The sequence below is a fragment of the Hippocampus comes genome, unplaced genomic scaffold, assembly GCF_001891065.2.
Source record: "Hippocampus comes isolate QL1 unplaced genomic scaffold, H_comes_QL1_v1.1 scaffold130, whole genome shotgun sequence".
Classification (NCBI taxonomy): Eukaryota; Metazoa; Chordata; class Actinopteri; order Syngnathiformes; family Syngnathidae; genus Hippocampus; species Hippocampus comes.
In genome coordinates, this window is record NW_017842057.1 from 2007331 (window position 1) to 2019297 (window position 11967).

The 11967-nt window shown below is 41.4% G+C and overlaps 1 protein-coding gene across 1 annotated transcript in view; it reads left to right on the forward strand.

Annotated features, from left to right (window-relative positions):
- pnpla7b (patatin-like phospholipase domain containing 7b) overlaps positions 1-11967 on the forward strand; it is a 55569-nt gene that overhangs the window by 8062 nt on the left and 35540 nt on the right. The window contains exons 7-19 of the mRNA XM_019860962.1: positions 893-1052; positions 1153-1233; positions 2574-2702; positions 2804-2884; positions 4485-4605; positions 4687-4764; positions 5790-5866; positions 6402-6551; positions 8335-8412; positions 8541-8746; positions 8851-8982; positions 10579-10702; positions 10789-10978. Of these exons, the coding sequence (XP_019716521.1) occupies positions 893-1052; positions 1153-1233; positions 2574-2702; positions 2804-2884; positions 4485-4605; positions 4687-4764; positions 5790-5866; positions 6402-6551; positions 8335-8412; positions 8541-8746; positions 8851-8982; positions 10579-10702; positions 10789-10978 (1607 nt within the window). The remainder of the gene's footprint in view (positions 1-892; positions 1053-1152; positions 1234-2573; positions 2703-2803; positions 2885-4484; positions 4606-4686; positions 4765-5789; positions 5867-6401; positions 6552-8334; positions 8413-8540; positions 8747-8850; positions 8983-10578; positions 10703-10788; positions 10979-11967) is intronic.

Here is an 11967-nt window from a genome sequence, read left to right on the forward strand (position 1 = left end):
CACGGGGAGAACATGCAAACTCCACACAGTCAGGCCGCAGCCCAGAATTGAACCAATGACCACTGAACTGAGCCTGCCTCTCTCTCTCTCTCTCTCTCTCTCTCTCTCTCTCTCTCTCTCTCTCTCTCTCTCTCTCTCTCTCTCTCTCTCTCTCTCTGTCTCTGTCTCTGTCTGTCTGTCTGTCTGCCTGTCTATACCAGGGGTCAGCAACCCAAAATGTTGAAAGAGCCATATAGGACAAAAAAAAACAAAAAACAAGTATGTCTGGAGCCGCAAAAAAATAAAAGCCTTCTATAAAACCTACAATGAAGGAAACACATGCTGTATGTATGTAGGAGACTCTACTGTCTCAGAATTGTTTGTTATTCATTCCTTTGTTGTGTGTTCACAAACGCCCCCATAGAATTTATTTTGTAATTTCTTCGCTTTATTTTTTGTTTTGGTGCATTATTTTCACTTGTATTAGTGTCAGTGAAGTGATCATAGATTTCCGTTTTTCGGAGGCTGTCTTTGAACGCCTCTCGAGTTGAAGAGAAGAGAGAGGCACGGAGTCGGAAGTAGACGTGTCTGTGTCGAGAATGTTAAAAGCATAAATAAAATGTACTAAAAATCCAACACCACAGCTCTCTCCTTTTTAGGAGCTGCAACGTGTATCTATATCTATTTGAGCTATATTAGCCTACTATCAAAATCTTTTTCCATTTTCAAACATTTTTTTATAAAGCTCCAGGGAGCCACTAGATGTCGCTAAAGAGCTGCATGCGGCTCTGGAGCCTCGTGTTGCCGACCCCCGGTCTATACACATGTATATACATACACATAGATGCATGTATGCTGTATATAATGACTATTGCATATAATCACAAGAAAAGTTAATGCACGTTTTCTGTAGGGTTCTTGGCCACTTTGAGAAGCCACTCTTCCTTGAGCTATGCCGTCACATGGTCCTGATCCAGCTGCATCAGGGAGAGGCTCTATTCCGCCCAGGTGATACAGATGACAGTATATATGTTGTACAAGATGGCCGCCTCGAGCTGTGCATCCGCGAGAATGTAAGACCACAGGAGAGTCGAATATTTTGTTTGCTTGGCCCATAACAGTTTTTGTGAATCAGTGTGATATGACAATATGATTTGTGTGCTTTTGCTGCAGGACGGTACAGATGCTGTGGTGAAGGAGGTTCTACAAGGAGACAGCGTCCACAGTTTGCTCAGTATTTTAGATGTTATCACTGTAAGTCTCAGTCCAGCTGTGTCTTAATTCTAGGTACTATGCTGTATTTTAACATATAGGTAATGCAATCTTGTTAGTTTTGTATATTATTTAGCAGACTTTATTTCGTGGAGCAAACCTAACGCTGCTCATAAAGCTTGATTTGAGGCAACTGGACTGTTCTTGATTGTTGAAGGGACCACCTCCAGGGGACACACCCAGCCAGTCATGAACCGTTTGGGTGCAACAACACACAAAATTCCGAGTTGGGTTTGATTGGATACTTAAGTGTCAAAGTTCGACAAATATTTCGACACATAAAAAACATACCTGAATTTCTTGTGACATTTGGCACCTGGCTAATCATCTTGACAGTGCAAGTATATTTGCACAAAGTTCAATATACTTGTACTTTATGTACTTACTTTCTTTGCCCACAAAATGTAAAGGAGCACGGTTTTCAAACGAAGACTCTCAAACTATTTTTTTTCTGTGATCCTCATCCCTGGGAAGGCGCTGAAAACCGTTTATCACGACAACATTCTCTTGTCCTTGTTCGGGGAGCTACTTCACAACATTGCTCTTGTCGTCACAGATTCAACTTCTTCTGTTTGTTAGTACAACCGCGCAGAAAGCAACAAGTTACCAAGCCATGCAAGACATTTTTCAATGCGTTGGGGGCTTATGATCGTTAGAAAAGCCAGCTTCAACCCAAGGGTGAGCCAGTGATGATGTCACATAAAGCCTGACACAGCCAACGTTTGATTAGTGACTCATGCGTTGATGAATAAAGCCTCCCATACCTGCGATAACTCATGGAGATTCACCATTGATACTTCCTAAGTACGTACGTTGCGGGATATATTGTCCAATTTGGCACTGAGCAGGGCTCCCCAGCTTCACAGATTGTCTTCTCGGATCGATTTTGAATATTGAAAGATTTTATATGAATACACGTATCGTTGAACCCCAAATAGATAGGAATACTCCAAACTTAAAAATGTATAATTGGAGAAGCCTTTGTATTAAAGGTGAAACAAACAAACAGACCAGTGGCCTCGATTCAACCTCGGCGGATTACCATGACTCGATGACTAAGAACACTGTTGCACTACATCCAGGAGGCCGTGTGGGTTTTGGAATGTAACCATATTTGTTTTCCAACATCAAAGAGCAAAGATGGATGTTTATATATTTGACATTTACAGGTATATCTAGAACGTCTTCAGTGGGATATTAGCATATTGCTGTTTCATAAAAACGAGCCCAAAAACATGACATATTTACAAATTATTCTGGATAGTTTAACTTGTATTCAAAGCATGTCTTTCTCAACACAGTTGTTTCTTTGTCAATTTAAGGGCTACCCAGCTCCATACAAGACAGTATCTGCGAGGGCTGCTGTCCCCTCCGCTATCCTGCGTCTTCCAGCGGTAGCATTTCAGTCAGTCTTTGACAAATATCCTGAAACTCTGGTCCGTGTCATCCAGGTAAAGAGAGCAATGTCATATGAAGTATTTCCGTGATTTACAAGCAATACATTGGCAGACTCTGGCAACAGATGTTACACATGCTCCTCGGTCATGTGCAGATCATCATGGTGCGTCTCCAGAGAGTGACCTTCCTTGCCTTACACAACTATCTCGGCCTCACCACAGAGCTCTTCAACACGGTACGTTACCCAACTGCTCACCAGACTCTTGTCACAATTATGTTATTTTCATTTCCATGAAGTTTGTTTGCTTGATTGTAACCTCGTGTTTAACTTTTTTAGATAAATAAGCGAGTGTTTTTTTTTTTTTTTTTTTAGATGTTTTCATTCGTTTTGGATGACAGTCCACGTGATGATGATTTTGATTGAATGAATGTTTTCTCTTTAATGTTCGGCTGTAAATTTTGCATTCAGGGCTCAATAATCGTGGACACTATTGCTGCGCTTGAGCAGGAAAATTGGTGAATCCTGATTTTTTTTTGGTTCAGCTCTGTCGCCGTCCTGTCATGATATTTAAAGGAATCACGTCTGTTAAAAAGGCCAGGTTATTTTCCAATTGTAGCACCCTCATATCAATGGCTGGCAATTATACACAACTTTTCGCTATTCACGGGCCGACCCGATTCCTATCTCCCGCGCATAGTGGGGTTCCACTGTATAGTTTTCAGTTGTAACGCCACCTTTCGCCATTTTTTTTAAACGTTTTTTTTTTATTTTTTTTTTTTAGTTTTGCTGATTTAGAATGACATGTAGGACAAAAACAATTTTATTACATTTATGTGTGTGTGCAAAAATGCTCGAGATGAGTTCTTAGAATAAATGTTGGTTTGCTGTTCAGTAGTTTTGTGCCTTCCTTTACTGTTAATTTTTATGTCAGAGAGCCCTTTGCACTGCTAAAAAAAAAATATATATATTTTGTTGTTGAACCGTGGATCATGCAATAATGAAGATGATTGCTCGTTTGCACATATTTTGTCCATTTTTTGTCAAACATCTTGTTTGCAAGTGTGTGGTCCTATGTAATCTTTTGTTGTTGAACCGTGGATCATGCAATCATGAAGATGATTGCTCGTTTACACATATTTTGTCCATTTTTCGTCAAACATCTTGTTTGCAAGTGTGTGGTCCTATGTGCCCCCCCCGTAGCACAGATGGAAAAATTGTGGCCCCCTCCATCATTAAAATTGCCCATCCAATGTTCTCATGCAACCTGTACAGTCCAGTTGTTATCCATTCAAAACAATGTCCTTGTCGCAAGCGTGGTGATGGAAGACCCCAAAAAGCAGGCAAGAGGGAGGAGCAGGGTGGGCTTGACAAAATGTATTAATCAAACACTGAGAAAACCAAATCCAAAACAAGCAAAGTCCTGAAAACAACAACAATTCAAAGTAACAACAAAACCCAAGGCATAAGCAAAAATAAATACGTAAATAAAATATGACGTGATAAACACGAACCAACAGAAGTAGTGTCAGAAACAGCAACAATGACCCGACACCGAGTGGTCGGGCCGGGAGTCCTTTTAACAGAAAACCTACTAATGACATGATGACCAACAGGTGTGCCACTGTAGGAGGAACCCTACAGAGCCACCTGTTGGTCCCAAAAAAATCAACCGTGACAGTCCTGGTTGAATTAGAATATTCACTGCTATCATAGTTCATTATTCACTTCATTATAATCATGTTATCGTACAGTACATCCCCCTCATCTCACATTTACTGTAAGTGACAAAGGCTCACTATACAGTCCTGTTTTGACTGAAATTTCCATCTTTCAGGATAGCCAAGCCATCTCCTTGGTGTCAGTGGCGAATGTCTTAGGAGAGGTTCATCCACACAGAGGTCTCCGCAGGCAGGCTTCCCACTCTGATGAGTCAGGGGCTGAAAAAGCAGACCCAGGTCAGCGAACACAACATGCAATTTTGTTTATGGTATGATATTTTATTTCCTAATGTGTTGTTGTTGTTGTTGTTGAAACAGAAAAGACCATCAGTTCCGAAAATTCAAGTTCAAAATATAAGAAATCTCGCTCACTCTCCACTCCAATTGCTGTTTCAGGTAACCGTGTGCCTCATTCATTCTTTTCTACAATAGTGACATGCAGTTCAGTTTTTAGTTGGTTGAAATCAATTCTTGGAAAACAGACCTGCTGCATTCTAAAGTTTTCATTCGACTTCCAGTCCAATGACGTTTAAATATTGAAAAGGTGGGTTTGTTTATGCATTTTTCAAATTATTTGAGAACAGGAATAGTTTGCTTCAAGCTTCAGAACAAAAAGACTTGTACGCGTCAAAAACGGAACGGAAACATGACAATACAGATGTGCAGAACTGGGAAAACGTCTTTGGCACCCTAACCTATTTTTTTAATAACCTGATTAAAATTTTCCTCCAAAAGTATTAGAACCCTGCACTTCTGCACCGTGAGGTCAACATGCTAACCAGTTGACCACCGGGCTGCCCTTGGGTGCTTCAAAACGAATGTATCTGATCCAATTAATACCTGGAAATCTCTGTTCATGTCCCATACTCAACTTTCTTCTTTCAAACGGAAATGTTTTCACTCTCCAGCAAAAATGAAGGAACTGTTCCAGTTATTTTGGAGGGGAGTGGATAACGACTGTGTCAGTCAATCGAGCAGCTTTACCAAAGGTTGAAAAAAAAAATGGATGAGTAAGCATGTTGCGTCCTCATTTATAGATGACGATGAGCTGGGTGGTGCCATGATTATTTTACGGGGTAGACAGTTCCATTCGTGCCATAGGAATTCAATTGATGGAAATAAATGACTATCTGCACCATTATCTGGACCCTCACAAAATTGAATCGGTTCCTCCTTGGCCAACACCTCTTGTTGACAACTTTATCTGTGTCCATTTTACGCAATGAGAGGTCATTAAAACAATGCGGATCGAGGCTTTTCCAAATTACAGTGAATTATTCCAGGAAAAACAACGAGCAACCAACAGAAAAAATGGCATGTCTTTTTGTCTAATTCTTTACACCTTAACACTGCAGAAAATATTTGTGCTGGAGAAGTGTAGCCAATTGCTTTTCTGTTACATGTGTCTGTTTGCCATGCAGGTGATATGTCAGTGGATCTCAACAGAGTTTCTGAACGGGCTAGAGTTGAGGAGGCTGTGCCCTCTAGTCCAGTAAAGGTACTGTACAGTATGTCTTCCTTCTTCTTTGTGTTTGGCAGCTTGGCTTGGCTTAACGTTTTGTTCACCAAGGTCCAGATTTTAATCAGATCACAACTGGCGGGCGCTAATATACTTGTTAATCAGCCAGACAAGTTGCATGCTCTGTTGGCAACAAGTGTAAAATTGGTTGGGGACCGCCATATTTCAAAGATGGGGTCGATCTTTTGATGCATGTTAGTTGTGATGGTTTTCACCCCTTAACTTTTGGGTGACTGCTGCAAGCTCAAAATGAAGATAATCAGTTGAAAAAGTTAGTAGATTCTCATGAAAATGTGCCTTCATGAGTGTCAGCGGTGGCTTCATGGAGCCTACACAACTGACTCTGGGTGAGAGGCAGGGTGTGCCCTCGAGTGGAGGCCAGTCAATTTACATCATTCAGAGGCATGCTTTTGTCGGACTAAGTACTCGAGAAAACACAGGAATAATACTGAGACAGTAAATACCAAAATTGAACGTCATACTTTTTAATTCATTCAGTGTCTGTTTTTTGCAGTCTATTTTAAAGAAGACTGTGACAATGCAGCAGAGTCCTTCGGCAGTTTACCATTACAGTGACGCTGGAACAGGAAATTACCACCATAATAAAGTCAATGCCATTTTCCAAGCTGCCAAAAAGGACCTGCTGCAGGTCATCCAGCTCCAGGTAACCCAAAACGTAACCTTATCGTGTTGTTTGTAATATGTTGCAAAGTGATTGACTCTCAGGATTACAAGTGTTTGCAGTTTGAGACTAAAAATAGGTTAAAACATGTTTTGATGTAGCGCCCCGGTGGTTCGTGCGTTGAACTCACAGTGCAGAGGTTTTGGGTTCGATCCCGGCTGCGGCCTTCCTGTGTGGCGTTTGCATGTTCTACCCTTGCCTGCGTGGGTTTTCCCCGGGTACTCCAGTTTCCTCCCACATTCCAAAAACATGCATGACAGGCTGAATGAACACTCCAAATTGTCACTAGGTGTGAGTGTGAGCGTGGATGCTTGTTCGTCTCTGTGTGCCCTGCGATTTGCTGGCAACCGGTTCAGGGATTTCCCTCGCCTACTGCCCGACGACAGCTGGGATGGGCTCCAGCACCCCACATGACCCTTGTGAGGAAAAAGCGGTTCAGAAAATGGATGGATGGATGGATGGATGTTATAATGCAGTCTCACTCAACAAGGCAAATGACAAAAAAAAAAGTGGCCACCATATCATATTATGGCGATGTAGGATGTGTCTACATCAGATCACACTTGAACAGACAAGTGTATGCGTGTGAGCCAAATCACAAGTTCTATTTTCTTAACAAAAATATTATTTGTTAAAAAAAAAAAAAAGATTTAGAATTGACTCATTAGTTTCCACCCAACGAAAAGCCCTCTCTGCAAGGCATTTTCACGATGGTCGTTTTGCATCCGAAAAGAACGATACCAATCGTGGTGGTGGGGTGTTGCCCCCTCACATGAAATGATGAAGTCTTCTCGGATGAGAGGTGAAACCTCTTTTAAGACAGCAACAGCAGTCCAGTTGCAATTGATTCAGTGGTGTGAAAAAGAAATGACTTGTCAGAATAAGAATATCCACAAGCACACACATGGGTCGCAGCATCTCCAACTTTACTGTTCGTGGTCTTGCTGGGACTGCTGAATATAAAATAAAAATAACAGTGAATAAATTCATGAATACGATGAAAGACAATAGATTGAGATGGTCCAGAGCAATCAGTAGTGTTATTTTCGACAATTTTGATGATCTTGTGAACATAATTTACAAGAAATCACTCCAACACCATTTTTTTTTTTTCGGAAGTTGAGGAATTTTAAGTGATTGTTGTAAGTTAAGCAGTAACAAATTAGGGGTAAATAATTGTCATTACAAAATATTTTGATGTTGGTCTACCATGTCACTCATGTATTCCATTTTCACCTTCGAAATAAAATCCGCAAAAAAATTTTCTCACCAGCAAAGAGAACACAAAACGGTCACACAAGACAAGGCAAGCTGGCAAAATAATTGCTTCAACACAAATTCCACTGGCCCATCTGTATGAGCGCTCCATTATCATGAAAGCCATTCTGATCACAGAGGAATCCTCTCTCACCCTTTTCATCAATCCTTCACTTATAAATATAAATCAATATGTCAAAACTCTGAAGGAGGATGTACGTCAATCCTGGAGAGAAATTCAACCATCACAGCCAAGTAACTGCCAGCCAAACTTGGTAAAGATTCATTGACACACTGAAACTATGAGATAAATAAGTAATAAGAATAATCACTGGCATCTGCATTGTTAATACAGTAAAAAGGTGTTTGAATTGTCTCTTTTCAGTTGTGGTTCATTGTTTCCCTTTTGAAAAAAAAACCTCATAATAATGTCTGTTAGATTTGATATGTTGAAAAATCATTTATTGTCATAGTATTTATTCTAATTATGTCTCTTAAATGTTCTTAGGACCCCGGTCTGCTGGAGGGTAGGGTGACTTTTCGCCAGGTCAAAGCCAATTCAGTCGTGGCCCACCAAGGAGACCAGGTTTTCACATCCAGACTGTAGTACCGAAAAAAATTCATACCCTTAAAAATAACTGTATTGTCAATTTTACAACATACCAAAATGCAGGGAGTGGTTTTCTTATCGCTTTCGTTTCTCCTTACTTACAGGATGTGAGCGTGGCATTTGTCATCTCAGGTTTACTCCATGTTTACCAGCGGATGATTGACCGTGAGGACGAGACGCTGCTTTTTGTGACCCACCCAGGAGAGATGGTGGGACACCTTGCTGTGCTCACCGGGGAACCTCTTATCTTCACCACACGTGCTCACAAAGACTGCACATTCCTCTCCATATCAAAGGCTCACTTTTATGAGTATGCAAACCACTTCCTTGCTATGTTCATAAACTGTGCTATGCTCCCTGCAGCTTTATGTTGCAAATAGAATACAGTATATATGTATGTTTTTTTCTTTGCAGGATAATGCGCGAGGAGCCCAGAATGGTGTTGAATGTAGCTCACACTGTAGTGAGGAGGGTGTCACCCTTTGTCAGGCAGATTGACTTCGCCTTGGACTGGATGGCTTTGGAGGCTGGCCGTGCTGTCTACAGGTACTCTTTGAAGACAGCGACGGGCGGATTACGCCCTCGGATCATTTATTTAGCCTTGATTTATGATTTATTGTTGCTGTATGTTTCATGTTCACAAGTCTGTGTCTCTGAAGACCTGGCTGGTGTCTGTAAAAATAGTTGAGAAGCACTGATTATCTGCAAATGGATAGAGGGGGCATGTTTTTTTAACCCTTTCATGCATCCTGAAACCTGATAACATGATAAGCTGTCCATTGGAGTAACCACTGTACCTGAAAGGGTTTTTTTTAAATTACATCCACCACTATTTGGCTAAAGTTGAAGTAAGCCTTCTGCTATCACAATTAGCAAAAGCTGTCATTTAAGCTTAAATTTTGAACATCTTAAAGTTACGGCAGCTGACAAGTACAAAACAAAATTCCAAACTGTCAAACACTTTTACACTGCATGAAACAAATTTTAGAAAACAAATTAACACAAGCCTCCCAAAATTTACATTTAAGAAAACAAATCAAAAAAAGGCGAAACAAATGTATGTTTAAGAATACAAATTAACAAAAGCCAAAACTCTTTGACATTAAAAGGTCAACTGTGAAGTCATTTTAGAAAATTCCAAACAAAATATTTTTATGTCACAGGTCAAGTAATCAAACATAACCATGAAATAAAGCATGAAAAAAATCATTTCTGTTTCATAAATTAATCAAAATAAATCATTTTCCCGAAGTGAAATCCTGACGAGCGACAAACCCGGAAGGGTGACGTCACTTCAAGACAACAATAGCGGACCTCACGATGGAAAGTTTACAGAGCCAGTCAGAAATTGATTCGGAAAGCAACGTTTCAAACTTATCTGAGGGGATTCAAGAGTTGGAGGAAGAGAAGGTTGTTGGCATATGTATGTTGGACCGTAAATGTACAAGCCAGATGCTCAGGATGCGGAAAATGTTGTTCCTGAAATGACCAGAGTGGAGGCGAGACCCATTGGGATTGGAAGAACGGTAAACTATACAGGCTACGGTTATTAGCCTAGCGTTATTTTTTGCAATTTGATGCTGTGCCGTGCTATCAACTGCGCACGGTTGAAATGACTTATTTTAGTTTGTTTCTTAAATGTAAATTTTGGGAGGCTTTTGTTTAAATTTGTTACATGCAATGTAAAAGTGTTTCACAGTTTGCTATTTTGTTTTGCACTTCCCAGGCACCATATAACGTCCCTGCAAGGGGGAGCAAACATCTTGTAAATCTGACACACCACAATGAAGACTGTTGTTAATAACCCTGTCAAATTTGATTTACAGTGTTGGAAAGAAATGGTCAAGCATAGAGCATACCCTCTCTCTCTCTCTCTCTCTCTCTCTCTCTCTCTCTCTCTCTCTCTCTCTCTCTCTCTCTCTCTCACCTTTGTGCTTTTGATGCTAGCAGCGGTGTCTCAAAGTGTTCCAAAACCCGATGCTAAAACAGATTTAAGAAAATATCAGTTAACGGTGATGAATGATATTCTGTGAGCAAACAATTGCATTAGTTCCTCTCATGATGCTTAAGAATACAAATGCCATTGTAATTATTAATGTGGATGGAGGAACTGTATTTGAAATCTTTTCTGATTGCATGTAGACAGGGAGACAAGTCCGACAGCACCTTCATTGTCCTCAGTGGCCGTTTGCGCTCTGTCATTGCAAAGGATAATGGGAAGAAGGAGCTTGCAGGAGAGTATGGCCGCGGGGACCTAATTGGCGTGGTGGGTGTTAAAAAAAATTTTAGGTCCTTGGATTGAAGCATTGAAGTGGACAATGTCAAGTTGCCGTTAAAATGTGAATTATCTAGGTTGAGGCCCTGACCCACATGAACCGAGCCACTACGGTCCACGCTGTGAGGGACTCTGAGTTGGCTAAGCTGCCTGAAGGAGCTCTCAACTCCATTAAGAGGAGGTATCCTCAGGTCGTCACGAGGCTGATTCATTTGCTGGGACAGAAGATTTTGGGCAATATGCAGCAGGTCAACGGACCCCTGGTTGGTATGTACTGTCAAAGTCGTATCACCTTTCAAACTTGCGGTGCATTGCTCGAAGATTCGATGGCTGTGGTGTATTAACCACCATAGTTATTTGTATGTTGTTTGGACGCATTGACTTTCCGTACTTTGTATTGCCACCGACTGCGCATGTGTGAAATGTTACCTTGAATGTCTCAGTCGCTTCCCCACGTTGTTAATGGCGGAACTCGACGGTCGAATACATAATAGAAAACGCGTGTGTGTGCCTCGTCATTTCAAGACACAACATCTGGCGACGAGTAAAAGTCATTTTAGGGTAGTAGGCAATACTCTAAAGTTTAGTGAGGTGAGATCGCTTACTTTTCTCAAAGACCGGACGAGTTTAAACCCGAGAATGAATCGTGGTCTGCCTATGTGGAACGCATGGAACTGCTGTTCGAGGCGCATGATGTCAACGACGACAAGAAAGTTGCCGTTTTACTGAGCTCCTTGGGCGCATCAGCATATGGACTTCTCCGTAATTTAGTGCAACCTGCCAAGCCCAGAGACAAGACTTTTGCGGAAATTGTTTCCACGTTGAGGAATTACTATGAGCCCAAGCCATTGGTGATATCGGAGCGTTTCAGATACCGGAAATGTGTGCAGAAGAACAGCCAGACGGTTACTGAATTTGCCGCTGAGCTACGTCAACTCGCTAGTCGCTACAAGGTGTGATTTCGGGGACAGACTGGACGAGGCTCTCCGTGATGGCTTCGTCAGCGGTGTTGCTTCGGAGGCTTTGCAACGCAAGTTACTCTCAGAGGATGGCCTGTCGTTTGCAAGAGCCGTGGAGCTTGCTGTCAACATGGAGACTGCCCACCGGGATGCACAGCAGTTAAGAAAAGGTGAAGATGTCACCACACCTGTCCACAAGGTTAAGGAAAACCAAAGGAGAGGACGCTCACCCATACACCAAAGTGGATGCTACCGATGTAAAGGCATGAATCATAGTGCAAATGACTGCTTCTACAA